Source organism: Ambystoma mexicanum, chromosome 8 (assembly GCF_040938575.1).
Source record: "Ambystoma mexicanum isolate Mex_15411 chromosome 8, UKY_AmexF1_1, whole genome shotgun sequence".
NCBI classification, from domain to species: domain Eukaryota; kingdom Metazoa; phylum Chordata; class Amphibia; order Caudata; family Ambystomatidae; genus Ambystoma; species Ambystoma mexicanum.
Genome location: NC_090929.1, coordinates 336,651,519 through 336,679,241, shown reverse-complemented (window position 1 = coordinate 336,679,241; position 27,723 = coordinate 336,651,519). Strand labels below are relative to the sequence as shown.

Sequence of the window (27,723 nt, the reverse complement as noted above, 5' to 3'; positions counted from 1 at the left end):
CCCTGCCTCTGTACTTCTCTTCGCTACTTCTGGTGTCCCTCTCTGCCCTGCTTCTGTACTTCTCTTCGCTATTTCCGTTGTCCCTCTCTGCCCTGCCTCTGTACTTCTCTTCGCTACTTCCGGTGTCCCTCTCTGCCCTGCCTCTGTAATTCTCTTCGCTATTTCCGGTGTCCATCTATGCACTGCCTCTGTACTTCTCTTCGCTACTTCCGTGTCCCTCTCTGCCCTGCTTCTGTACTTCTCTTCGCTATTTCCGGTGTCCCTCTCTGCCCTGCCTCTGTACTTCTCTTCGCTATTTCCGTTGTCCCTCTCTGCCCTGCCTCTGTACTTCTCTTTGCTATTTCCGGTGTCCCTCTCTGCCCTACCTCTGTACTTCTCTTCGCTACTTCTGGTGTCCCTCTATGCACTGCCTCTGTACTTCTCTTCGATAATTCTGGTGTCCCTCTCTGCCCTGCCTCTGTACATATTTGCTACTTCCGTTGTCCCTCTCTGCCCTGCATCTGTACTTCTCTTTGCTACTTCTGTTGTGCCTCTCTGCCCTGCCTCTGTACTTCTCTTCGCTTCTTCTGGTGTCCCTCTCTGCCCTGCCTCTGTACTTCTCTTTGCTACTTCTGTTGTGCCTCTCTGCCCTGCCTCTGTACTTCTCTTCGCTTCTTCTGGTGTCCCTCTCTGCCCTGCCTCTGTACTTCTCTTCCCTATTTCTGGTGTCCCTCTCTGCCCTGCCTCTGTACTTCTCTTCGCTATTTCCGTTGTCCCTCTCTGCCCTGCCTCTGTACTTCTCTTCGCTATTTCCGGTGTCCCTCTCTGCCCTGCCTCTGTACTTCTGTTTGCTACTTCCGTTGTGCCTCTCTGCCCTGCCTCTGTACTTCTCTTTGCTTTTTCTGGTGTCCCTCTCTGCCCTGCCTCTGTACTTCTCTTCCCTATTTCTGGTGTCCCTCTCTGCCCTACCTCTGTACTTCTCTTCCCTATTTCTGGTGTCCCTCTCTGCCCTGCCTCTGTACTTCTCTTCGCTATTTCCGGTGTCCCTCTCTGCACTGCCTCTGTACTTCTCTTCGCTATTTCCGGTGTCCCTCTATGCACTGCCTCTGTACTTCTCTTCGCTACTTCCGTGTCCCTCTCTGCCCTGCCTCTGTACTTTTCTTCGCTATTTCCGTTGTCCCTCTCTGCCCTGCCTCTGTACTTCTCTTTGCTATTTCTGGTGTCCTTCTATGCACTGCCTCTGTACTTCTCTTCGCTACTTCTGGTGTCCCTCTCTGCCCTGCCTCTGTACTTCTCTTCCCTATTTCTGGTGTCCCTCTCTGCCCTACCTCTGTACTTCTCTTCCCTATTTCTGGTGTCCCTCTATGCACTGCCTCTGTACTTATCTTCACTACTTCTGGTGTCCCTCTCTGCCCTGCCTCTGTACTTCTCTTCGCTATTTCCGGTGTCCCTCTATGCACTGCCTCTGTACTTCTCTTCGCTACTTCCGTGTCCCTCTCTGCCCTGCCTCTGTACTTTTCTTCGCTATTTCCGTTGTCCCTCTCTGCCCTGCCTCTGTACTTCTCTTTGCTATTTCTGGTGTCCTTCTATGCACTGCCTCTGTACTTCTCTTCGCTACTTCTGGTGTCCCTCTCTGCCCTACCTCTGTACTTCTCTTCGCTACTTCTGGTGTCCCTCTATGCACTGCCTCTGTACTTCTCTTCGCTATTTCCATTGTCCCTCTCTGCACTGCCTCTGTACTTCTCTTCTCTACTTCTGGTGTCCCTCTCTGCCCTGCCTCTGTACTTCTCTTCGCTATTTCCGTTGTCCCTCTCTGCCCTGCCTCTGTACTTCTCTTCGCTACTACTTCCGTGTCCCTCTCTGCCCTGCCTCTGTACTTCTCTTTACTACTTCCGTTGTCCCTCTCTGCCCTGCATCTGTACTTCTCTTCACTAATTCCGGTGTCCCTCTATGCACTGCCTCTGTACTTCTCTTTGCTACTTCCGTGTCCCTCTCTGCCCTGCCTCTGTACTTCTCTTTGCTACTTCCGTTGTCCCTCTCTGCCCTGCCTCTATACTTCTCTTCGCTACTTCTGGTGTCCCTCTCTGCCCTGCTTCTGTACTTCTCTTCGCTATTTCCGTTGTCCCTCTCTGCCCTGCCTCTGTACTTCTCTTCGCTACTTCCGGTGTCCCTCTCTGCCCTGCCTCTGTAATTCTCTTCGCTATTTCCGGTGTCCATCTATGCACTGCCTCTGTACTTCTCTTCGCTACTTCCGTGTCCCTCTCTGCCCTGCTTCTGTACTTCTCTTCGCTATTTCCGGTGTCCCTCTCTGCCCTGCCTCTGTACTTCTCTTCACTATTTCCGTTGTCCCTCTCTGCCCTGCCTCTGTACTTCTCTTTGCTATTTCCGGTGTCCCTCTCTGCCCTACCTCTGTACTTCTCTTCGCTACTTCTGGTGTCCCTCTATGCACTGCCTCTGTACTTCTCTTCGATAATTCTGGTGTCCCTCTCTGCACTGCCTCTGTACTTCTCTTCGCTACTTCCGTTGTCCCTCTCTGCCCTGCCTCTGTACTTCTCTTTGCTACTTCCGTGTCACTCTCTGCCCTGCCTCTGTACTTCTCTTTGCTACTTCTGGTGTCCCACTCTGCCCTGCCTCTGTACATCTTTGCTACTTCCGGTGTCCCTCTATGCCCTGCTTCGTTACTTCTTTGCTACTTCCGTTGTCCCTCTCTGCCCTGCATCTGTACTTCTCTTCACTAATTCCGGTGTCCCTCTATGCACTGCCTCTGTACTTCTCTTTGCTACTTCCGTGTCCCTCTCTGCCCTGCCTCTGTACTTCTCTTTGCTACTTCCGTTGTCCCTCTCTGCCCTGCCTCTGTACTTCTCTTCGCTACTTCTGGTGTCCCTCTCTGCCCTGCTTCTGTACTTCTATTCGCTATTTCCAGTGTCCCTCTCTGCCCTGCCTCTGTACTCCTCTTTGCTATTTCCGGTGTCCCTCTATACACTGCCTCTGTACTTCTCTTCGCTACTTCCGGTGTCCCTCTCTGCCCTGCCTCTGTACTTCTCTTCGCTGCTTCCGTGTCCCTCTCTGCCCTGCCTCTGTACTTCTCCTTGCTATTTCCGGGGTCCCTCTATGCACTGCCTCTGTACTTCTCTTCGCTATTTCCGTTGTCCCTCTATGCACTGCCTCTGTACTTCTCTTCGCTACTTCCGTGTCCCTCTCTGCCCTGCCTCTGTACTTCTCTTCGCTACTTCTGGTATCCCTCTCTGCCCTGCTTCTGTACTTCTCTTCGCTATTTCCAGTGTCCCTCTCTGCCCTGCCTCTGTACTCCTCTTCGCTATTTCCGGTGTCCCTCTATACACTGCCTCTGTACTTCTCTTCGCTACTTCCGGTGTCCCTCTCTGCCCTGCCTCTGTACTTCTCTTCGCTGCTTCCGTGTCCCTCTCTGCCCTGCCTCTGTACTTCTCCTTGCTATTTCCGGTGTCCCTCTATGCACTGCCTCTGTACTTCTCTTCGCTATTTCCGTTGTCCCTCTATGCACTGCCTCTGTACTTCTCTTCGCTACTTCCGTGTCCCTCTCTGCCCTGCCTCTGTATTTCTCTTCGCTACTTCTGGTGTCCCTCTCTGCCCTGCTTCTGTACTTCTCTTCGCTATTTCCAGTGTCCCTCTCTGCCCTGCCTCTGTACTCCTCTTCGCTATTTCCAGTGTCCCTCTCTGCCCTGCCTCTGTACTCCTCTTTGCTATTTCCGGTGTCCCTCTATACACTGCCTCTGTACTTCTCTTCGCTACTTCCGGTGTCCCTCTCTGCCCTGCCTCTGTACTTCTCTTCGCTGCTTCCGTGTCCCTCTCTGCCCTGCCTCTGTACTTCTCCTTGCTATTTCCGGGGTCCCTCTATGCACTGCCTCTGTACTTCTCTTCGCTATTTCCGTTGTCCCTCTATGCACTGCCTCTGTACTTCTCTTCGCTACTTCCGTGTCCCTCTCTGCCCTGCCTCTGTACTTCTCTTCGCTACTTCTGGTGTCCCTCTCTGCCCTGCTTCTGTACTTCTCTTCGCTATTTCCAGTGTCCCTCTCTGCCCTGCCTCTGTACTCCTCTTCGCTATTTCCGGTGTCCCTCTATACACTGCCTCTGTACTTCTCTTCGCTACTTCCGGTGTCCCTCTCTGCACTGCCTCTGTATTTCTCTTCGCTACTTCCGTTGTCCCTCTCTGCCCTGCCTCTGTACTTCTCTTCGCTACTTCTGGTGTCCCTCTCTGCCCTGCCTCTGTACTTCTCTTCGCTATTTCCAGTGTCCCTCTCTGCCCTGCCTCTGTACTTCTCTTTGCTACTTCCAGTGTCCCTCTCTGCCCTGCCTCTGTACTCCTCTTCGCTATTTCCGGTGTCCCTCTATACACTGCCTCTGTACTTCTCATCGCTACTTCCGGTGTCCCTCTCTGCACTGCCTCTGTATTTCTCTTCGCTACTTCCGTTGTCCCTCTCTGCCCTGCCTCTGTACTTCTCTTCGCTACTTCTGGTGTCCCTCTCTGCCCTGCCTCTGTACTTCTCTTCGCTATTTCCAGTGTCCCTCTCTGCCCTGCTTCTGTACTTCTCTTCGCTATTTCCAGTGTCCCTCTCTGCCCTGCCTCTGTACTCCTCTTCGCTATTTCCGGTGTCCCTCTATACACTGCCTCTGTACTTCTCATCGCTACTTCCGGTGTCCCTCTCTGCACTGCCTCATTATTTCTCTTCGCTACTTCCGTTGTCCCTCTCTGCCCTGCCTCTGTACTTCTCTTCGCTACTTCTGGTGTCCCTCTCTGCCCTGCCTCTGTACTTCTCTTCGCTATTTCCAGTGTCCCTCTCTGCCCTGCCTCTGTACTTCTCTTTGCTACTTCCAGTGTCCCTCTATGCACTGCCTCTGTACTTCTCTTCGCTACTTCCGGTGTCCCTCTCTGCCCTGCCTCTGTACTTCTGTTTGCTACTTCTGGTGTCCCTCTCTGCCCTGCCTCTGTACTTCTCTTCGCTTTTTCTGGTGTCCCTCTCTGCCCTGCCTCTGTACTTCTCTTCCCTATTTCCGGTGTCCCTCTCTGCACTGCCTCTGTACTTCTCTTCGCTATTTCCGGTGTCCTCTATGCACTGCCTCTGTACTTATCTTCACTACTTCTGGTGTCCCTCTCTGCCCTGCCTCTGTACTTCTCTTCGCTATTTCCGGTGTCCCTCTATGCACTGCCTCTGTACTTCTCTTCGCTACTTCCGTGTCCCTCTCTGCCCTGCCTCTGTACTTTTCTTCGCTATTTCCGTTGTCCCTCTCTGCCCTGCCTCTGTACTTCTCTTTGCTATTTCTGGTGTCCTTCTATGCACTGCCTCTGTACTTCTCTTCGCTACTTCTGGTGTCCCTCTCTGCCCTACCTCTGTACTTCTCTTCGCTACTTCTGGTGTCCCTCTATGCACTGCCTCTGTACTTCTCTTCGCTATTTCCATTGTCCCTCTCTGCACTGCCTCTGTACTTCTCTTCTCTACTTCTGGTGTCCCTCTCTGCCCTGCCTCTGTACTTCTCTTCGCTATTTCCGTTGTCCCTCTCTGCCCTGCCTCTGTACTTCTCTTCGCTACTACTTCCGTGTCCCTCTCTGCCCTGCCTCTGTACTTCTCTTTACTACTTCCGTTGTCCCTCTCTGCCCTGCATCTGTACTTCTCTTCACTAATTCCGGTGTCCCTCTATGCACTGCCTCTGTACTTCTCTTTGCTACTTCCGTGTCCCTCTCTGCCCTGCCTCTGTACTTCTCTTTGCTACTTCCGTTGTCCCTCTCTGCCCTGCCTCTATACTTCTCTTCGCTACTTCTGGTGTCCCTCTCTGCCCTGCTTCTGTACTTCTCTTCGCTATTTCCGTTGTCCCTCTCTGCCCTGCCTCTGTACTTCTCTTCGCTGCTTCCGTGTCCCTCTCTGCCCTGCCTCTGTACTTCTCCTTGCTATTTCCGGTGTCCCTCTATGCACTGCCTCTGTACTTCTCTTCGCTATTTCCGTTGTCCCTCTATGCACTGCCTCTGTACTTCTCTTCGCTACTTCCGTGTCCCTCTCTGCCCTGCCTCTGTACTTCTCTTCGCTACTTCTGGTGTCCCTCTCTGCCCTGCTTCTGTACTTCTCTTCGCTATTTCCAGTGTCCCTCTCTGCCCTGCCTCTGTACTCCTCTTCGCTATTTCCGGTGTCCCTCTATACACTGCCTCTGTACTTCTCATCGCTACTTCCGGTGTCCCTCTCTGCACTGCCTCTGTATTTCTCTTCGCTTCTTCCGTTGTCCCTCTCTGCCCTGCCTCTGTACTTCTCTTCGCTACTTCTGGTGTCCCTCTCTGCCCTGCCTCTGTACTTCTCTTCGCTATTTCCAGTGTCCCTCTCTGCCCTGCCTCTGTACTTCTCTTTGCTACTTCCAGTGTCCCTCTATGCACTGCCTCTGTACTTCTCTTCGCTACTTCCGGTGTCCCTCTCTGCCCTGCCTCTGTACTTCTGTTTGCTACTTCTGGTGTCCCTCTCTGCCCTGCCTCTGTACTTCTCTTCGCTTTTTCTGGTGTCCCTCTCTGCCCTGCCTCTGTACTTCTCTTCCCTATTTCTGGTGTCCCTCTCTGCCCTACCTCTGTACTTCTCTTCCCTATTTCTGGTGTCCCTCTCTGCCCTGCCTCTGTACTTCTCTTCGCTATTTCCGGTGTCCCTCTCTGCACTGCCTCTGTACTTCTCTTCGCTATTTCCGGTGTCCTCTATGCACTGCCTCTGTACTTATCTTCACTACTTCTGGTGTCCCTCTCTGCCCTGCCTCTGTACTTCTCTTCGCTATTTCCGGTGTCCCTCTATGCACTGCCTCTGTACTTCTCTTCGCTACTTCCGTGTCCCTCTCTGCCCTGCCTCTGTACTTTTCTTCGCTATTTCCGTTGTCCCTCTCTGCCCTGCCTCTGTACTTCTCTTTGCTATTTCTGGTGTCCTTCTATGCACTGCCTCTGTACTTCTCTTCGCTACTTCTGGTGTCCCTCTCTGCCCTACCTCTGTACTTCTCTTCGCTACTTCTGGTGTCCCTCTATGCACTGCCTCTGTACTTCTCTTCGCTATTTCCATTGTCCCTCTCTGCACTGCCTCTGTACTTCTCTTCTCTACTTCTGGTGTCCCTCTCTGCCCTGCCTCTGTACTTCTCTTCGCTATTTCCGTTGTCCCTCTCTGCCCTGCCTCTGTACTTCTCTTCGCTACTACTTCCGTGTCCCTCTCTGCCCTGCCTCTGTACTTCTCTTTACTACTTCCGTTGTCCCTCTCTGCCCTGCATCTGTACTTCTCTTCACTAATTCCGGTGTCCCTCTATGCACTGCCTCTGTACTTCTCTTTGCTACTTCCGTGTCCCTCTCTGCCCTGCATCTGTACTTCTCTTTGCTACTTCCGTTGTCCCTCTCTGCCCTGCCTCTATACTTCTCTTCGCTACTTCTGGTGTCCCTCTCTGCCCTGCTTCTGTACTTCTCTTCGCTATTTCCGTTGTCCCTCTCTGCCCTGCCTCTGTACTTCTCTTCGCTACTTCCGGTGTCCCTCTCTGCCCTGCCTCTGTAATTCTCTTCGCTATTTCCGGTGTCCATCTATGCACTGCCTCTGTACTTCTCTTCGCTACTTCCGTGTCCCTCTCTGCCCTGCTTCTGTACTTCTCTTCGCTATTTCCGGTGTCCCTCTCTGCCCTGCCTCTGTACTTCTCTTCACTATTTCCGTTGTCCCTCTCTGCCCTGCCTCTGTACTTCTCTTTGCTATTTCCGGTGTCCCTCTCTGCCCTACCTCTGTACTTCTCTTCGCTACTTCTGGTGTCCCTCTATGCACTGCCTCTGTACTTCTCTTCGATAATTCTGGTGTCCCTCTCTGCACTGCCTCTGTACTTCTCTTCGCTACTTCCGTTGTCCCTCTCTGCCCTGCCTCTGTACTTCTCTTTGCTACTTCCGTGTCACTCTCTGCCCTGCCTCTGTACTTCTCTTTGCTACTTCTGGTGTCCCACTCTGCCCTGCCTCTGTACATCTTTGCTACTTCCGGTGTCCCTCTATGCCCTGCTTCTGTACTTCTTTGCTACTTCCGTTGTCCCTCTCTGCCCTGCATCTGTACTTCTCTTCACTAATTCCGGTGTCCCTCTATGCACTGCCTCTGTACTTCTCTTTGCTACTTCCGTGTCCCTCTCTGCCCTGCCTCTGTACTTCTCTTTGCTACTTCCGTTGTCCCTCTCTGCCCTGCCTCTGTACTTCTCTTCGCTACTTCTGGTGTCCCTCTCTGCCCTGCTTCTGTACTTCTCTTCGCTATTTCCGTTGTCCCTCTCTGCCCTGCCTCTGTACTTCTCTTCGCTATTTCCGGTGTCCCTCTCTGCACTGCCTCTGTACTTCTCTTCGCTATTTCCGGTGTCCTCTATGCACTGCCTCTGTACTTATCTTCACTACTTCTGGTGTCCCTCTCTGCCCTGCCTCTGTACTTCTCTTCGCTATTTCCGGTGTCCCTCTATGCACTGCCTCTGTACTTCTCTTCGCTACTTCCGTGTCCCTCTCTGCCCTGCCTCTGTACTTTTCTTCGCTATTTCCGTTGTCCCTCTCTGCCCTGCCTCTGTACTTCTCTTTGCTATTTCTGGTGTCCTTCTATGCACTGCCTCTGTACTTCTCTTCGCTACTTCTGGTGTCCCTCTCTGCCCTACCTCTGTACTTCTCTTCGCTACTTCTGGTGTCCCTCTATGCACTGCCTCTGTACTTCTCTTCGCTATTTCCATTGTCCCTCTCTGCACTGCCTCTGTACTTCTCTTCTCTACTTCTGGTGTCCCTCTCTGCCCTGCCTCTGTACTTCTCTTCGCTATTTCCGTTGTCCCTCTCTGCCCTGCCTCTGTACTTCTCTTCGCTACTACTTCCGTGTCCCTCTCTGCCCTGCCTCTGTACTTCTCTTTACTACTTCCGTTGTCCCTCTCTGCCCTGCATCTGTACTTCTCTTCACTAATTCCGGTGTCCCTCTATGCACTGCCTCTGTACTTCTCTTTGCTACTTCCGTGTCCCTCTCTGCCCTGCCTCTGTACTTCTCTTTGCTACTTCCGTTGTCCCTCTCTGCCCTGCCTCTATACTTCTCTTCGCTACTTCTGGTGTCCCTCTCTGCCCTGCTTCTGTACTTCTCTTCGCTATTTCCGTTGTCCCTCTCTGCCCTGCCTCTGTACTTCTCTTCACTAATTCCGGTGTCCCTCTATGCCCTGCCTCTGTACATCTTTGCTACTTCCGGTGTCCCTCTATGCCCTGCTTCTGTACTTCTTTGCTACTTCCGTTGTCCCTCTCTGCCCTGCATCTGTACTTCTCTTCACTAATTCCGGTGTCCCTCTATGCACTGCCTCTGTACTTCTCTTTGCTACTTCCGTGTCCCTCTCTGCCCTGCCTCTGTACTTCTCTTTGCTACTTCCGTTGTCCCTCTCTGCCCTGCCTCTGTACTTCTCTTCGCTACTTCTGGTGTCCCTCTCTGCCCTGCTTCTGTACTTCTCTTCGCTATTTCCGTTGTCCCTCTCTGCCCTGCCTCTGTACTTCTCTTCGCTATTTCCGGTGTCCCTCTCTGCACTGCCTCTGTACTTCTCTTCGCTATTTCCGGTGTCCTCTATGCACTGCCTCTGTACTTATCTTCACTACTTCTGGTGTCCCTCTCTGCCCTGCCTCTGTACTTCTCTTCGCTATTTCCGGTGTCCCTCTATGCACTGCCTCTGTACTTCTCTTCGCTACTTCCGTGTCCCTCTCTGCCCTGCCTCTGTACTTTTCTTCGCTATTTCCGTTGTCCCTCTCTGCACTGCCTCTGTACTTCTCTTCTCTACTTCTGGTGTCCCTCTCTGCCCTGCCTCTGTACTTCTCTTCGCTATTTCCGTTGTCCCTCTCTGCCCTGCCTCTGTACTTCTCTTCGCTACTACTTCCGTGTCCCTCTCTGCCCTGCCTCTGTACTTCTCTTTACTACTTCCGTTGTCCCTCTCTGCCCTGCATCTGTACTTCTCTTCACTAATTCCGGTGTCCCTCTATGCACTGCCTCTGTACTTCTCTTTGCTACTTCCGTGTCCCTCTCTGCCCTGCCTCTGTACTTCTCTTTGCTACTTCCGTTGTCCCTCTCTGCCCTGCCTCTATACTTCTCTTCGCTACTTCTGGTGTCCCTCTCTGCCCTGCTTCTGTACTTCTCTTCGCTATTTCCGTTGTCCCTCTCTGCCCTGCCTCTGTACTTCTCTTCGCTACTTCCGGTGTCCCTCTCTGCCCTGCCTCTGTAATTCTCTTCGCTATTTCCGGTGTCCATCTATGCACTGCCTCTGTACTTCTCTTCGCTACTTCCGTGTCCCTCTCTGCCCTGCTTCTGTACTTCTCTTCGCTATTTCCGGTGTCCCTCTCTGCCCTGCCTCTGTACTTCTCTTCACTATTTCCGTTGTCCCTCTCTGCCCTGCCTCTGTACTTCTCTTTGCTATTTCCGGTGTCCCTCTCTGCCCTACCTCTGTACTTCTCTTCGCTACTTCTGGTGTCCCTCTATGCACTGCCTCTGTACTTCTCTTCGATAATTCTGGTGTCCCTCTCTGCACTGCCTCTGTACTTCTCTTCGCTACTTCCGTTGTCCCTCTCTGCCCTGCCTCTGTACTTCTCTTTGCTACTTCCGTGTCACTCTCTGCCCTGCCTCTGTACTTCTCTTTGCTACTTCTGGTGTCCCACTCTGCCCTGCCTCTGTACATCTTTGCTACTTCCGGTGTCCCTCTATGCCCTGCTTCTGTACTTCTTTGCTACTTCCGTTGTCCCTCTCTGCCCTGCATCTGTACTTCTCTTCACTAATTCCGGTGTCCCTCTATGCACTGCCTCTGTACTTCTCTTTGCTACTTCCGTGTCCCTCTCTGCCCTGCCTCTGTACTTCTCTTTGCTACTTCCGTTGTCCCTCTCTGCCCTGCCTCTGTACTTCTCTTCGCTACTTCTGGTGTCCCTCTCTGCCCTGCTTCTGTACTTCTCTTCGCTATTTCCGTTGTCCCTCTCTGCCCTGCCTCTGTACTTCTCTTCGCTACTTCCGGTGTCCCTCTCTGCCCTGCCTCTGTAATTCTCTTCGCTATTTCCGGTGTCCATCTATGCACTTCCGGTGTCCCTCTCTGCCCTGCCTCTGTAATTCTCTTCGCTATTTCCGGTGTCCATCTATGCACTGCCTCTGTACTTCTCTTCGCTACTTCCGTGTCCCTCTCTGCCCTGCTTCTGTACTTCTCTTCGCTATTTCCGGTGTCCCTCTCTGCCCTGCCTCTGTACTTCTCTTCGCTATTTCCGTTGTCCCTCTCTGCCCTGCATCTGTACTTCTCTTTGCTATTTCCGGTGTCCCTCTCTGCCCTACCTCTGTACTTCTCTTCGCTACTTCTGGTGTCCCTCTATGCACTGCCTCTGTACTTCTCTTCGATAATTCTGGTGTCCCTCTCTGCCCTGCCTCTGTACATATTTGCTACTTCCGTTGTCCCTCTCTGCCCTGCATCTGTACTTCTCTTTGCTACTTCTGTTGTGCCTCTCTGCCCTGCCTCTGTACTTCTCTTCGCTTCTTCTGGTGTCCCTCTCTGCCCTGCCTCTGTACTTCTCTTTGCTACTTCTGTTGTGCCTCTCTGCCCTGCCTCTGTACTTCTCTTCGCTTCTTCTGGTGTCCCTCTCTGCCCTGCCTCTGTACTTCTCTTCCCTATTTCTGGTGTCCCTCTCTGCCCTGCCTCTGTACTTCTCTTCGCTATTTCCGTTGTCCCTCTCTGCCCTGCCTCTGTACTTCTCTTCGCTATTTCCGGTGTCCCTCTCTGCCCTGCCTCTGTACTTCTGTTTGCTACTTCCGTTGTGCCTCTCTGCCCTGCCTCTGTACTTCTCTTTGCTTTTTCTGGTGTCCCTCTCTGCCCTGCCTCTGTACTTCTCTTCCCTATTTCTGGTGTCCCTCTCTGCCCTACCTCTGTACTTCTCTTCCCTATTTCTGGTGTCCCTCTCTGCCCTGCCTCTGTACTTCTCTTCGCTATTTCCGGTGTCCCTCTCTGCACTGCCTCTGTACTTCTCTTCGCTATTTCCGGTGTCCTCTATGCACTGCCTCTGTACTTATCTTCACTACTTCTGGTGTCCCTCTCTGCCCTGCCTCTGTACTTCTCTTCGCTATTTCCGGTGTCCCTCTATGCACTGCCTCTGTACTTCTCTTCGCTACTTCCGTGTCCCTCTCTGCCCTGCCTCTGTACTTTTCTTCGCTATTTCCGTTGTCCCTCTCTGCCCTGCCTCTGTACTTCTCTTTGCTATTTCTGGTGTCCTTCTATGCACTGCCTCTGTACTTCTCTTCGCTATTTCTGGTGTCCCTCTCTGCCCTACCTCTGTACTTCTCTTCGCTACTTCTGGTGTCCCTCTATGCACTGCCTCTGTACTTCTCTTCGCTATTTCCATTGTCCCTCTCTGCACTGCCTCTGTACTTCTCTTCTCTACTTCTGGTGTCCCTCTCTGCCCTGCCTCTGTACTTCTCTTCGCTATTTCCGTTGTCCCTCTCTGCCCTGCCTCTGTACTTCTCTTCGCTACTACTTCCGTGTCCCTCTCTGCCCTGCCTCTGTACTTCTCTTTACTACTTCCGTTGTCCCTCTCTGCCCTGCATCTGTACTTCTCTTCACTAATTCCGGTGTCCCTCTATGCACTGCCTCTGTACTTCTCTTTGCTACTTCCGTGTCCCTCTCTGCCCTGCCTCTGTACTTCTCTTTGCTACTTCCGTTGTCCCTCTCTGCCCTGCCTCTATACTTCTCTTCGCTACTTCTGGTGTCCCTCTCTGCCCTGCTTCTGTACTTCTCTTCGCTATTTCCGTTGTCCCTCTCTGCCCTGCCTCTGTACTTCTCTTCGCTACTTCCGGTGTCCCTCTCTGCCCTGCCTCTGTAATTCTCTTCGCTATTTCCGGTGTCCATCTATGCACTGCCTCTGTACTTCTCTTCGCTACTTCCGTGTCCCTCTCTGCCCTGCTTCTGTACTTCTCTTCGCTATTTCCGGTGTCCCTCTCTGCCCTGCCTCTGTACTTCTCTTCACTATTTCCGTTGTCCCTCTCTGCCCTGCCTCTGTACTTCTCTTTGCTATTTCCGGTGTCCCTCTCTGCCCTACCTCTGTACTTCTCTTCGCTACTTCTGGTGTCCCTCTATGCACTGCCTCTGTACTTCTCTTCGATAATTCTGGTGTCCCTCTCTGCACTGCCTCTGTACTTCTCTTCGCTACTTCCGTTGTCCCTCTCTGCCCTGCCTCTGTACTTCTCTTTGCTACTTCCGTGTCACTCTCTGCCCTGCCTCTGTACTTCTCTTTGCTACTTCTGGTGTCCCACTCTGCCCTGCCTCTGTACATCTTTGCTACTTCCGGTGTCCCTCTATGCCCTGCTTCGTTACTTCTTTGCTACTTCCGTTGTCCCTCTCTGCCCTGCATCTGTACTTCTCTTCACTAATTCCGGTGTCCCTCTATGCACTGCCTCTGTACTTCTCTTTGCTACTTCCGTGTCCCTCTCTGCCCTGCCTCTGTACTTCTCTTTGCTACTTCCGTTGTCCCTCTCTGCCCTGCCTCTGTACTTCTCTTCGCTACTTCTGGTGTCCCTCTCTGCCCTGCTTCTGTACTTCTCTTCGCTATTTCCGTTGTCCCTCTCTGCCCTGCCTCTGTACTTCTCTTCGCTACTTCCGGTGTCCCTCTCTGCCCTGCCTCTGTAATTCTCTTCGCTATTTCCGGTGTCCATCTATGCAAAGCCTCTGTACTTCTCTTCGCTACTTCCGTGTCCCTCTCTGCCCTGCTTCTGTACTTCTCTTCGCTATTTCCGGTGTCCCTCTCTGCCCTGCCTCTGTACTTCTCTTCGCTATTTCCGTTGTCCCTCTCTGCCCTGCCTCTGTACTTCTCTTTGCTATTTCCGGTGTCCCTCTCTGCCCTACCTCTGTACTTCTCTTCGCTACTTCTGGTGTCCCTCTATGCACTGCCTCTGTACTTCTCTTCGATAATTCTGGTGTCCCTCTCTGCCCTGCCTCTGTACATCTTTGCTACTTCCGTTGTCCCTCTCTGCCCTGCATCTGTACTTCTCTTCGCTATTTCCGGTGTCCCTCTCTGCCCTGCCTCTGTACTTCTGTTTGCTACTTCCGTTGTGCCTCTCTGCCCTGCCTCTGTGCTTCTCTTCGCTTTTTCTGGTGTCCCTCTCTGCCCTGCCTCTGTACTTCTCTTCCCTATTTCTGGTGTCCCTCTCTGCCCTACCTCTGTACTTCTCTTCCCTATTTCTGGTGTCCCTCTCTGCCCTGCCTCTGTACTTCTGTTTGCTACTTCCGTTGTGCCTCTCTGCCCTGCCTCTGTACTTCTCTTCGCTTTTTCTGGTGTCCCTCTCTGCCCTGCCTCTGTACTTCTCTTCCCTATTTCTGGTGTCCCTCTCTGCCCTACCTCTGTACTTCTCTTCCCTATTTCTGGTGTCCCTCTCTGCCCTGCCTCTGTACTTCTCTTCGCTATTTCCGGTGTCCCTCTCTGCACTGCCTCTGTACTTCTCTTCGCTATTTCCGGTGTCGCTCTATGCACTGCCTCTGTACTTATCTTCGCTACTTCTGGTGTCCCTCTCTGCCCTGCCTCTGTACTTCTCTTCGCTATTTCCGGTGTCCCTCTATGCACTGCCTCTGTACTTCTCTTCGCTACTTCCGTGTCCCTCTCTGCCCTGCCTCTGTACTTTTCTTCGCTATTTCCGTTGTCCCTCTCTGCCCTGCCTCTGTACTTCTCTTTGCTATTTCCGGTGTCCCTCCATGCACTGCCTCTGTACTTCTCTTCGCTATTTCCGGTGTCCTTCTATGCACTGCCTCTGTACTTCTCTTCGCTACTTCTGGTGTCCCTCTCTGCCCTACCTCTGTACTTCTCTTCGCTACTTCTGGTGTCCCTCTATGCACTGCCTCTGTACTTCTCTTCGCTATTTCCATTGTCCCTCTCTGCACTGCCTCTGTACTTCTCTTCTCTACTTCTGGTGTCCCTCTCTGCCCTGCCTCTGTACTTCTCTTCGCTATTTCCGTTGTCCCTCTCTGCCCTGCCTCTGTACTTCTCTTCGCTACTACTTCCGTGTCCCTCTCTGCCCTGCCTCTGTACTTCTCTTTGCTACTTCCGTTGTCCCTCTCTGCCCTGCATCTGTACTTCTCTTCACTAATTCCGGTGTCCCTCTATGCACTGCCTCTGTACTTCTCTTTGCTACTTCCGTGTCCCTCTCTGCCCTGCCTCTGTACTTCTCTTTGCTACTTCCGTTGTCCCTCTCTGCCCTGCCTCTATACTTCTCTTCGCTACTTCTGGTGTCCCTCTCTGCCCTGCCTCTGTACTTCTCTTTGCTACTTCCGTGTCACTCTCTGCCCTGCCTCTGTACTTCTCTTTGCTACTTCTGGTGTCCCACTCTGCCCTGCCTCTGTACATCTTTGCTACTTCCGGTGTCCCTCTATGCCCTGCTTCGTTACTTCTTTGCTACTTCCGTTGTCCCTCTCTGCCCTGCATCTGTACTTCTCTTCACTAATTCCGGTGTCCCTCTATGCACTGCCTCTGTACTTCTCTTTGCTACTTCCGTGTCCCTCTCTGCCCTGCCTCTGTACTTCTCTTTGCTACTTCCGTTGTCCCTCTCTGCCCTGCCTCTGTACTTCTCTTCGCTACTTCTGGTGTCCCTCTCTGCCCTGCTTCTGTACTTCTCTTCGCTATTTCCGTTGTCCCTCTCTGCCCTGCCTCTGTACTTCTCTTCGCTATTTCCAGTGTCCCTCTCTGCCCTGCCTCTGTACTCCTCTTCGCTATTTCCGGTGTCCCTCTATACACTGCCTCTGTACTTCTCTTCGCTACTTCCGGTGTCCCTCTCTGCCCTGCCTCTGTACTTCTCTTCGCTATTTCCGGTGTCCCTCTATGCACTGCCTCTGTACTTCTCTTCGCTACTTCCGTGTCCCTCTCTGCCCTGCCTCTGTACTTTTCTTCGCTATTTCCGTTGTCCCTCTCTGCCCTGCCTCTGTACTTCTCTTTGCTATTTCCGGTGTCCCTCCATGCACTGCCTCTGTACTTCTCTTCGCTATTTCCGGTGTCCTTCTATGCACTGCCTCTGTACTTCTCTTCGCTACTTCTGGTGTCCCTCTCTGCCCTACCTCTGTACTTCTCTTCGCTACTTCTGGTGTCCCTCTATGCACTGCCTCTGTACTTCTCTTCGCTATTTCCATTGTCCCTCTCTGCACTGCCTCTGTACTTCTCTTCTCTTCTTCTGGTGTCCCTCTCTGCCCTGCCTCTGTACTTCTCTTCGCTATTTCCGTTGTCCCTCTCTGCCCTGCCTCTGTACTTCTCTTCGCTACTACTTCCGTGTCCCTCTCTGCCCTGCCTCTGTACTTCTCTTTGCTACTTCCGTTGTCCCTCTCTGCCCTGCATCTGTACTTCTCTTCACTAATTCCGGTGTCCCTCTATGCACTGCCTCTGTACTTCTCTTTGCTACTTCCGTGTCCCTCTCTGCCCTGCCTCTGTACTTCTCTTTGCTACTTCCGTTGTCCCTCTCTGCCCTGCCTCTATACTTCTCTTCGCTACTTCTGGTGTCCCTCTCTGCCCTGCCTCTGTACTTCTCTTTGCTACTTCCGTGTCACTCTCTGCCCTGCCTCTGTACTTCTCTTTGCTACTTCTGGTGTCCCACTCTGCCCTGCCTCTGTACATCTTTGCTACTTCCGGTGTCCCTCTATGCCCTGCTTCGTTACTTCTTTGCTACTTCCGTTGTCCCTCTCTGCCCTGCATCTGTACTTCTCTTCACTAATTCCGGTGTCCCTCTATGCACTGCCTCTGTACTTCTCTTTGCTACTTCCGTGTCCCTCTCTGCCCTGCCTCTGTACTTCTCTTTGCTACTTCCGTTGTCCCTCTCTGCCCTGCCTCTGTACTTCTCTTCGCTACTTCTGGTGTCCCTCTCTGCCCTGCCTCTGTACTTCTCTTCGCTATTTCCGGTGTCCCTCTATGCACTGCCTCTGTACTTCTCTTCGCTACTTCCGTGTCCCTCTCTGCCCTGCCTCTGTACTTTTCTTCGCTATTTCCGTTGTCCCTCTCTGCCCTGCCTCTGTACTTCTCTTTGCTATTTCCGGTGTCCCTCCATGCACTGCCTCTGTACTTCTCTTCGCTATTTCCGGTGTCCTTCTATGCACTGCCTCTGTACTTCTCTTCGCTACTTCTGGTGTCCCTCTCTGCCCTACCTCTGTACTTCTCTTCGCTACTTCTGGTGTCCCTCTATGCACTGCCTCTGTACTTCTCTTCGCTATTTCCATTGTCCCTCTCTGCACTGCCTCTGTACTTCTCTTCTCTACTTCTGGTGTCCCTCTCTGCCCTGCCTCTGTACTTCTCTTCGCTATTTCCGTTGTCCCTCTCTGCCCTGCCTCTGTACTTCTCTTCGCTACTACTTCCGTGTCCCTCTCTGCCCTGCCTCTGTACTTCTCTTTGCTACTTCCGTTGTCCCTCTCTGCCCTGCATCTGTACTTCTCTTCACTAATTCCGGTGTCCCTCTATGCACTGCCTCTGTACTTCTCTTTGCTACTTCCGTGTCCCTCTCTGCCCTGCCTCTGTACTTCTCTTTGCTACTTCCGTGTCACTCTCTGCCCTGCCTCTGTACTTCTCTTTGCTACTTCTGGTGTCCCACTCTGCCCTGCCTCTGTACATCTTTGCTACTTCTGGTGTCCCTCTATGCCCTGCTTCGTTACTTCTTTGCTACTTCCGTTGTCCCTCTCTGCCCTGCATCTGTACTTCTCTTCACTAATTCCGGTGTCCCTCTATGCACTGCCTCTGTACTTCTCTTTGCTACTTCCGTGTCCCTCTCTGCCCTGCCTCTGTACTTCTCTTTGCTACTTCCGTTGTCCCTCTCTGCCCTGCCTCTGTACTTCTCTTCGCTACTTCTGGTGTCCCTCTCTGCCCTGCTTCTGTACTTCTCTTCGCTATTTCCGTTGTCCCTCTCTGCCCTGCCTCTGTACTTCTCTTCGCTACTTCCGGTGTCCCTCTCTGCCCTGCCTCTGTAAGTCTCTTCGCTATTTCCGGTGTCCATCTATGCACTGCCTCTGTACTTCTCTTCGCTACTTCCGTGTCCCTCTCTGCCCTGCTTCTGTACTTCTCTTCGCTATTTCCGGTGTCCCTCTCTGCCCTGCCTCTGTACTTCTCTTCGCTATTTCCGTTGTCCCTCTCTTCGCTACTTCTGGTGTCCCTCTCTGCCCTGCTTCTGTACTTCTCTTCGCTATTTCCGTTGTCCCTCTCTGCCCTGCCTCTGTACTTCTCTTCGCTACTTCCGGTGTCCCTCTCTGCCCTGCCTCTGTAATTCTCTTCGCTATTTCCGGTGTCCATCTATGCACTGCCTCTGTACTTCTCTTCGCTACTTCCGTGTCCCTCTCTGCCCTGCTTCTGTACTTCTCTTCGCTATTTCCGGTGTCCCTCTCTGCCCTGCCTCTGTACTTCTCTTCACTATTTCCGTTGTCCCTCTCTGCCCTGCCTCTGTACTTCTCTTTGCTATTTCCGGTGTCCCTCTCTGCCCTACCTCTGTACTTCTCTTCGCTACTTCTGGTGTCCCTCTATGCACTGCCTCTGTACTTCTCTTCGATAATTCTGGTGTCCCTCTCTGCACTGCCTCTGTACTTCTCTTCGCTACTTCCGTTGTCCCTCTCTGCCCTGCCTCTGTACTTCTCTTTGCTACTTCCGTGTCACTCTCTGCCCTGCCTCTGTACTTCTCTTTGCTACTTCTGGTGTCCCACTCTGCCCTGCCTCTGTACATCTTTGCTACTTCTGGTGTCCCTCTATGCCCTGCTTCTGTACTTCTTTGCTACTTCCGTTGTCCCTCTCTGCCCTGCATCTGTACTTCTCTTCACTAATTCCGGTGTCCCTCTATGCACTGCCTCTGTACTTCTCTTTGCTACTTCCGTGTCCCTCTCTGCCCTGCCTCTGTACTTCTCTTTGCTACTTCCGTTGTCCCTCTCTGCCCTGCCTCTGTACTTCTCTTCGCTACTTCTAGTGTCCCTCTCTGCCCTGCTTCTGTACTTCTCTTCCCTATTTCCGTTGTCCCTCTCTGCCCTGACTCTGTACTTCTCTTTGCTACTTCTGGTGTCCCTCTCTGCCCTGCTTCTGTACTTCTCTTCCCTATTTCCGTTGTCCCTCTCTGCCCTGCCTCTGTACTTCTCTTCGCTACTTCTGGTGTCCCTCTCTGCCCTGCTTCTGTACTTCTCTTCGCTATTTCCGTTGTCCCTCTCTGCCCTGCCTCTGTACTTCTCTTCGCTATTTCCAGTGTCCCTCTCTGCCCTGCCTCTGTACTCCTCTTCGCTATTTCCGGTGTCCCTCTATGCACTGCCTCTGTACTTCTCTTCGCTATTTCCATTGTCCCTCTCTGCACTGCCTCTGTACTTCTCTTCTCTACTTCTGGTGTCCCTCTCTGCCCTGCCTCTGTACTTCTCTTCGCTATTTCCGTTGTCCCTCTCTGCCCTGCCTCTGTACTTCTCTTCGCTACTACTTCCGTGTCCCTCTCTGCCCTGCCTCTGTACTTCTCTTTGCTACTTCCGTTGTCCCTCTCTGCCCTGCATCTGTACTTCTCTTCACTAATTCCGGTGTCCCTCTATGCACTGCCTCTGTACTTCTCTTTGCTACTTCCGTGTCCCTCTCTGCCCTGCCTCTGTACTTCTCTTTGCTACTTCCGTTGTCCCTCTCTGCCCTGCCTCTATACTTCTCTTCGCTACTTCTGGTGTCCCTCTCTGCCCTGCCTCTGTACTTCTCTTTGCTACTTCCATGTCACTCTCTGCCCTGCCTCTGTACTTCTCTTTGCTACTTCTGGTGTCCCACTCTGCCCTGCCTCTGTACATCTTTGCTACTTCCGGTGTCCCTCTATGCCCTGCTTCGTTACTTCTTTGCTACTTCCGTTGTCCCTCTCTGCCCTGCATCTGTACTTCTCTTCACTAATTCCGGTGTCCCTCTATGCACTGCCTCTGTACTTCTCTTTGCTACTTCCGTGTCCCTCTCTGCCCTGCCTTTGTACTTCTCTTTGCTACTTCCGTTGTCCCTCTCTGCCCTGCCTCTGTACTTCTCTTCGCCACTTCTGGTGTCCCTCTCTGCCCTGCTTCTGTACTTCTCTTCGCTATTTCCGTTGTCCCTCTCTGCCCTGCCTCTGTACTTCTCTTCGCTACTTCCGGTGTCCCTCTCTGCCCTGCCTCTGTAATTCTCTTCGCTATTTCCGGTGTCCATCTATGCACTGCCTCTGTACTTCTCTTCGCTACTTCCGTGTCCCTCTCTGCCCTGCTTCTGTACTTCTCTTCGCTATTTCCGGTGTCCCTCTCTGCCCTGCCTCTGTACTTCTCTTCGCTATTTCCGTTGTCCCTCTCTTCGCTACTTCTGGTGTCCCTCTCTGCCCTGCTTCTGTACTTCTCTTCGCTATTTCCGTTGTCCCTCTCTGCCCTGCCTCTGTACTTCTCTTTGCTACTTCTGGTGTCCCACTCTGCCCTGCCTCTGTACATCTTTGCTACTTCTGGTGTCCCTCTATGCCCTGCTTCTGTACTTCTTTGCTACTTCCGTTGTCCCTCTCTGCCCTGCATCTGTACTTCTCTTCACTAATTCCGGTGTCCCTCTATGCACTGCCTCTGTACTTCTCTTTGCTACTTCCGTGTCCCTCTCTGCCCTGCCTCTGTACTTCTCTTTGCTACTTCCGTTGTCCCTCTCTGCCCTGCCTCTGTACTTCTCTTCGCTACTTCTAGTGTCCCTCTCTGCCCTGCTTCTGTACTTCTCTTCCCTATTTCCGTTGTCCCTCTCTGCCCTGACTCTGTACTTCTCTTTGCTACTTCTGGTGTCCCTCTCTGCCCTGCTTCTGTACTTCTCTTCCCTATTTCCGTTGTCCCTCTCTGCCCTGCCTCTGTACTTCTCTTCGCTACTTCTGGTGTCCCTCTCTGCCCTGCTTCTGTACTTCTCTTCGCTATTTCCATTGTCCCTCTCTGCCCTGCCTCTGTACTTCTCTTCGCTATTTCCAGTGTCCCTCTCTGCCCTGCCTCTGTACTCCTCTTCGCTATTTCCGGTGTCCCTCTATGCACTGCCTCTGTACTTCTCTTCGCTATTTCCATTGTCCCTCTCTGCACTGCCTCTGTACTTCTCTTCTCTACTTCTGGTGTCCCTCTCTGCCCTGCCTCTGTACTTCTCTTCGCTATTTCCGTTGTCCCTCTCTGCCCTGCCTCTGTACTTCTCTTCGCTACTACTTCCGTGTCCCTCTCTGCCCTGCCTCTGTACTTCTCTTTGCTACTTCCGTTGTCCCTCTCTGCCCTGCATCTGTACTTCTCTTCACTAATTCCGGTGTCCCTCTATGCACTGCCTCTGTACTTCTCTTTGCTACTTCCGTGTCCCTCTCTGCCCTGCCTCTGTACTTCTCTTTGCTACTTCCGTTGTCCCTCTCTGCCCTGCCTCTATACTTCTCTTCGCTACTTCTGGTGTCCCTCTCTGCCCTGCCTCTGTACTTCTCTTTGCTACTTCCATGTCACTCTCTGCCCTGCCTCTGTACTTCTCTTTGCTACTTCTGGTGTCCCACTCTGCCCTGCCTCTGTACATCTTTGCTACTTCCGGTGTCCCTCTATGCCCTGCTTCGTTACTTCTTTGCTACTTCCGTTGTCCCTCTCTGCCCTGCATCTGTACTTCTCTTCACTAATTCCGGTGTCCCTCTATGCACTGCCTCTGTACTTCTCTTTGCTACTTCCGTGTCCCTCTCTGCCCTGCCTCTGTACTTCTCTTTGCTACTTCCGTTGTCCCTCTCTGCCCTGCCTCTGTACTTCTCTTCGCCACTTCTGGTGTCCCTCTCTGCCCTGCTTCTGTACTTCTCTTCGCTATTTCCGTTGTCCCTCTCTGCCCTGCCTCTGTACTTCTCTTCGCTACTTCCGGTGTCCCTCTCTGCCCTGCCTCTGTAATTCTCTTCGCTATTTCCGGTGTCCATCTATGCACTGCCTCTGTACTTCTCTTCGCTACTTCCGTGTCCCTCTCTGCCCTGCTTCTGTACTTCTCTTCGCTATTTCCGGTGTCCCTCTCTGCCCTGCCTCTGTACTTCTCTTCGCTATTTCCGTTGTCCCTCTCTTCGCTACTTCTGGTGTCCCTCTCTGCCCTGCTTCTGTACTTCTCTTCGCTATTTCCGTTGTCCCTCTCTGCCCTGCCTCTGTACTTCTCTTCGCTACTTCCGGTGTCCCTCTCTGCCCTGCCACTGTAATTCTCTTCGCTATTTCCGGTGTCCATCTATGCACTGCCTCTGTACTTCTCTTCGCTACTTCCGTGTCCCTCTCTGCCCTGCTTCTGTACTTCTCTTTGCTACTTCCGTTGTCCCTCTCTGCCCTGCCTCTGTACTTCTCTTCGCTACTTCTAGTGTCCCTCTCTGCCCTGCTTCTGTACTTCTCTTCCCTATTTCCGTTGTCCCTCTCTGCCCTGACTCTGTACTTCTCTTTGCTACTTCTGGTGTCCCTCTCTGCCCTGCTTCTGTACTTCTCTTCCCTATTTCCGTTGTCCCTCTCTGCCCTGCCTCTGTACTTCTCTTCGCTACTTCTGGTGTCCCTCTCTGCCCTGCTTCTGTACTTCTCTTCGCTATTTCCATTGTCCCTCTCTGCCCTGCCTCTGTACTTCTCTTCGCTATTTCCAGTGTCCCTCTCTGCCCTGCCTCTGTACTCCTCTTCGCTATTTCCGGTGTCCCTCTATGCACTGCCTCTGTACTTCTCTTCGCTATTTCCATTGTCCCTCTCTGCACTGCCTCTGTACTTCTCTTCTCTACTTCTGGTGTCCCTCTCTGCCCTGCCTCTGTACTTCTCTTCGCTATTTCCGTTGTCCCTCTCTGCCCTGCCTCTGTACTTCTCTTCGCTACTACTTCCGTGTCCCTCTCTGCCCTGCCTCTGTACTTCTCTTTGCTACTTCCGTTGTCCCTCTCTGCCCTGCATCTGTACTTCTCTTCACTAATTCCGGTGTCCCTCTATGCACTGCCTCTGTACTTCTCTTTGCTACTTCCGTGTCCCTCTCTGCCCTGCCTCTGTACTTCTCTTTGCTACTTCCGTTGTCCCTCTCTGCCCTGCCTCTATACTTCTCTTCGCTACTTCTGGTGTCCCTCTCTGCCCTGCCTCTGTACTTCTCTTTGCTACTTCCATGTCACTCTCTGCCCTGCCTCTGTACTTCTCTTTGCTACTTCTGGTGTCCCACTCTGCCCTGCCTCTGTACATCTTTGCTACTTCCGGTGTCCCTCTATGCCCTGCTTCGTTACTTCTTTGCTACTTCCGTTGTCCCTCTCTGCCCTGCATCTGTACTTCTCTTCACTAATTCCGGTGTCCCTCTATGCACTGCCTCTGTACTTCTCTTTGCTACTTCCGTGTCCCTCTCTGCCCTGCCTCTGTACTTCTCTTTGCTACTTCCGTTGTCCCTCTCTGCCCTGCCTCTGTACTTCTCTTCGCCACTTCTGGTGTCCCTCTCTGCCCTGCTTCTGTACTTCTCTTCGCTATTTCCGTTGTCCCTCTCTGCCCTGCCTCTGTACTTCTCTTCGCTACTTCCGGTGTCCCTCTCTGCCCTGCCTCTGTAATTCTCTTCGCTATTTCCGGTGTCCATCTATGCACTGCCTCTGTACTTCTCTTCGCTACTTCCGTGTCCCTCTCTGCCCTGCTTCTGTACTTCTCTTCGCTATTTCCGGTGTCCCTCTCTGCCCTGCCTCTGTACTTCTCTTCGCTATTTCCGTTGTCCCTCTCTTCGCTACTTCTGGTGTCCCTCTCTGCCCTGCTTCTGTACTTCTCTTCGCTATTTCCGTTGTCCCTCTCTGCCCTGCCTCTGTACTTCTCTTCGCTACTTCCGGTGTCCCTCTCTGCCCTGCCACTGTAATTCTCTTCGCTATTTCCGGTGTCCATCTATGCACTGCCTCTGTACTTCTCTTCGCTACTTCCGTGTCCCTCTCTGCCCTGCTTCTGTACTTCTCTTCGCTATTTCCGGTGTCCCTCTCTGCCCTGCCTCTGTACTTCTCTTCACTATTTCCGTTGTCCCTCTCTGCCCTGCCTCTGTACTTCTCTTTGCTATTTCCGGTGTCCCTCTCTGCCCTACCTCTGTACTTCTCTTCGCTACTTCTGGTGTCCCTCTATGCACTGCCTCTGTACTTCTCTTCGATAATTCTGGTGTCCCTCTCTGCACTGCCTCTGTACTTCTCTTCGCTACTTCCGTTGTCCCTCTCTGCCCTGCCTCTGTACTTCTCTTTGCTACTTCCGTGTCACTCTCTGCCCTGCCTCTGTACTTCTCTTTGCTACTTCTGGTGTCCCACTCTGCCCTGCCTCTGTACATCTTTGCTACTTCTGGTGTCCCTCTATGCCCTGCTTCTGTACTTCTTTGCTACTTCCGTTGTCCCTCTCTGCCCTGCATCTGTACTTCTCTTCACTAATTCCGGTGTCCCTCTATGCACTGCCTCTGTACTTCTCTTTGCTACTTCCGTGTCCCTCTCTGCCCTGCCTCTGTACTTCTCTTTGCTACTTCCGTTGTCCCTCTCTGCCCTGCCTCTGTACTTCTCTTCGCTACTTCTAGTGTCCCTCTCTGCCCTGCTTCTATACTTCTCTTCCCTATTTCCGTTGTCCCTCTCTGCCCTGCCTCTGTACTTCTCTTCGCTACTTCCGGTGTCCCTCTCTGCCCTGCCTCTGTAATTCTCTTCACTATTTCCGGTGTCCATCTATGCACTGCCTCTGTACTTCTCTTCGCTACTTCCGTGTCCCTCTCTGCCCTGCTTCTGTACTTCTCTTCGCTATTTCCGGTGTCCCTCTCTGCCCTGCCTCTGTACTTCTCTTCGCTATTTCCGTTGTCCCTCTCTGCCCTGCCTCTGTACTTTTCTTTGCTATTTCCGGTGTCCCTCTCTGCCCTACCTCTGTACTTCTCTTCGCTACTTCTGGTGTCCCTCTATGCACTGCCTCTGTACTTCTCTTCGCTACTTCCGTTGTCCCTCTCTGCCCTGCCTCTGTACTTCTCTTTGCTACTTCCGTGTCACTCTCTGCCCTGCCTCTGTACTTCTCTTTGCTACTTCTGGTGTCCCACTCTGCCATGCCTCTGTACATCTTTGCTACTTCCGGTGTCCCTCTATGCCCTGCTTCTGTACTTCTTTGCTACTTCCGTTGTCCCTCTCTGCCCTGCATCTGTACTTCTCTTCGCTATTTCCGGTGTCCCTCTCTGCCCTGCCTCTGTACTTCTCTTTGCTACTTCCGTGTCACTCTATGCCCTGCCTCTGTACTTCTCTTTGCTACTTCTGGTGTCCCACTCTGTCCTGCCTCTGTACTTCTCTTTGCTACTTCCGTGTCAGTCTCTGCCCTGCCTCTGTACTTCTCTTCCATATATCTGGTGTCCCACTCTGCCCTGCCTCTGTACTTCTTTGCTACTTCCGGTGTCCCTCTCTGCCCTGCTTCATGTCTCAGTAGCTGCAAGGCCACTTCCTATTGCATGAGGTCTGGCGTGGGCACTGAAGAGAAAATCGGACCAGGCCAATATGAGGAGCCGCAGTAAATGCTGGGATAGCACCGTCATTGTAACAGCTCTGTTGAAAATGCACTGCACCAAGTTTTATGTCTTTCTCAGTTTATAGTCCAAAGATTTTAGGGGTGCATTCGCTACAGCTGGCTCCCCTACTTGCATTAGTAATTAATGGCTGGGTGGCTACTCTATGCAGATGACCTGGTGATATTGGATAGAACCACCGCCCCCCAGCCCCCGTGGGCTACAATGGAAACTTGACACCATCCAGTATCATGTCCAGGTAAATGGCCTAGGCATTAACCCTAAAAAATCCAAAATATTCATGATGGTGAAGAAGACCTTATTCGGAAATCTAGAAATCTGGTTTGGGTTCTAAAGAATCACTGCTTACATCCAGTTCCCACTATTATATAACTTGGATCCATGATTAGTGCTAGAGCAATCGAAACACCTTGGAAGGAACATTTGGATGGGAAGGTAATTGAGCTAATTGAGCAGGCAAAGCTGATAGGACGCAAATATGGTAAGTTTTCACCGCTCCCAATTTTCTGCTTTTATAATCAAAAGGTCATCCCGAGCCTGATGTATGGAGCTGAGTCCTGTCTGAGCCTTCCTTGGGATACATGGGATCGACTGGAGGGCAAGTTTTGGCGATTTGTTCTGCACCTACCGAATGCAGTTACAAGAGCCATCATTCGCCATGAACTTGGGCTACCATGTCTACATACTAGAGTAAAGTGGAAGACCTTGCAACTCTTTAGTAAGATCAAATCGCCCTGCCCGATGCAATTTGGGTTGTTGGTGACAGAACTGGAGGTCAATCTGATTGGACTATGGAATTCTGGTCTAAAAGATGCCTTGATATTCTATTGGAATTGGGAATCTCAAGGGAAACCTTTAATAACAATCCTACCTTTGTGACGAAAGCTGTATGGCCAAGTGACTGGCAGGAAGCGGAAACAAAGAGAGCACACTCTAAGATCCACACACTTTCGAACACTTTGACAGCTCCCTAATGCTAAAGATCGCGACCTCTCTATGAGATTCCGTTTGAACATCCTCCACAATGACGCCACGTCACATAGATATGGTTTGACGGCACACCCTAGATGCAGACTCAGTAACATTTGATTATATTGTGTAAGGAGCTACGAAGTCTAAGAATGCTGTACTTGTATAGCCATTTATCGGCACAAGTTGGACGGGATGCTGAGGCAAGGTGGGCAAGCCCTGTATGCTGGTGCCATGCCTAGATGGACTCATGCCTTGTCAAGTTTTTTCGAAATTGTTTTGGAAAAATTGTCAGCAATTTAATATGAGGCTTTTCCTGGGACATTGGTACAAGTTTGTAGTAGACTGTAAACTGTAAGAAAAAAATAAAAAATGAGTAATTAATGTTCAAGGGCCAATGTCTTTCTGGAGGGCACGACAGAAGTTGAAGGTACACGCGGGTGGACGGAGTCCCCCCACCTTTTTCAGAGGGCACCTTGGTATGCTAATCCTGCTGGATGGCGCAGTACACTGTGAGTTGTTGCTCCTTACCTTCCGTCCTGCAGGTCTGCAGGCATTCCCTCTCTGAGTGGAAGTTGTTGCCATTGCCCAGGCAGCCCCCGTAGTGAAAGCTTTCGCAGGTCATGGACGAGGAGTTGTAGAAGAACCTGGAGCTCATGCCCAGGCAGGGCCCCACATCCCTGGGCTGCCTGCAGCTATCTGTGAGGGAAGAGGATGGTAAGGTTATGCTCGCACGCAGCTGCACGCGCCCCATCACTGGGTTCACGCACGTCCACTCATTCTCCTGTTTCATGTAAACTCCAGTTGAGTCTCACTCAGCTCAGCCAGTTGGTTTATTTCGGTTATAACACATTCACGAATCTTAGCCCCATGCACTTGGAGCCTCACTCATGGCCACGTGTCTGCCCTATGGGCTCACGTGAAGTATTGGACAGTCTATTACCCAGCCCCGAACACTTTGATGGGGTCTTACTGATTTAAATCTCACTAGTGTGTTGACCTCGTCTCATGAACTCCAGTAGAGCTTCACTCATCTTGATTCGTGACCTGATAGGCACTAGTGCAATGTCACCCATACTCTACCCCTGGACTCATAACCCCGGGTGACATCTCACTCACTCTCACTTCCTGCATTCCCGCCTCATCCGCTTCAGCATTGAAAACACCTGGCCCCATACACTCTACTGGACTCTTAGTCGTGCCATGTGTCTGGACACATAGGGCCTCATTACCCGGTAGGCGGAGAGCCATGGCGCTATTAGCGCCATGGCTCATGCTGGTAAAATACCGGAACCGCCTTGGCGGAAAGGGGATTTACCGCCCCATTCCAAGGTTGGAGGGGCGGTAAATCC

The 27,723-nt window shown here is 52.0% G+C and overlaps 1 protein-coding gene across 1 annotated transcript in view; it reads right to left on the bottom strand.

Moving 5' to 3' along the window:
* Window positions 1-27,723, bottom strand: part of AMBP (alpha-1-microglobulin/bikunin precursor) — a 145,168-nt gene that overhangs the window by 29,979 nt on the left and 87,466 nt on the right. Inside the window, exon 8 of the mRNA XM_069609777.1 lies at window positions 26,903-27,070. Within this exon, the coding sequence (XP_069465878.1) occupies window positions 26,903-27,070 (168 nt within the window). The remainder of the gene's footprint in view (window positions 1-26,902; window positions 27,071-27,723) is intronic.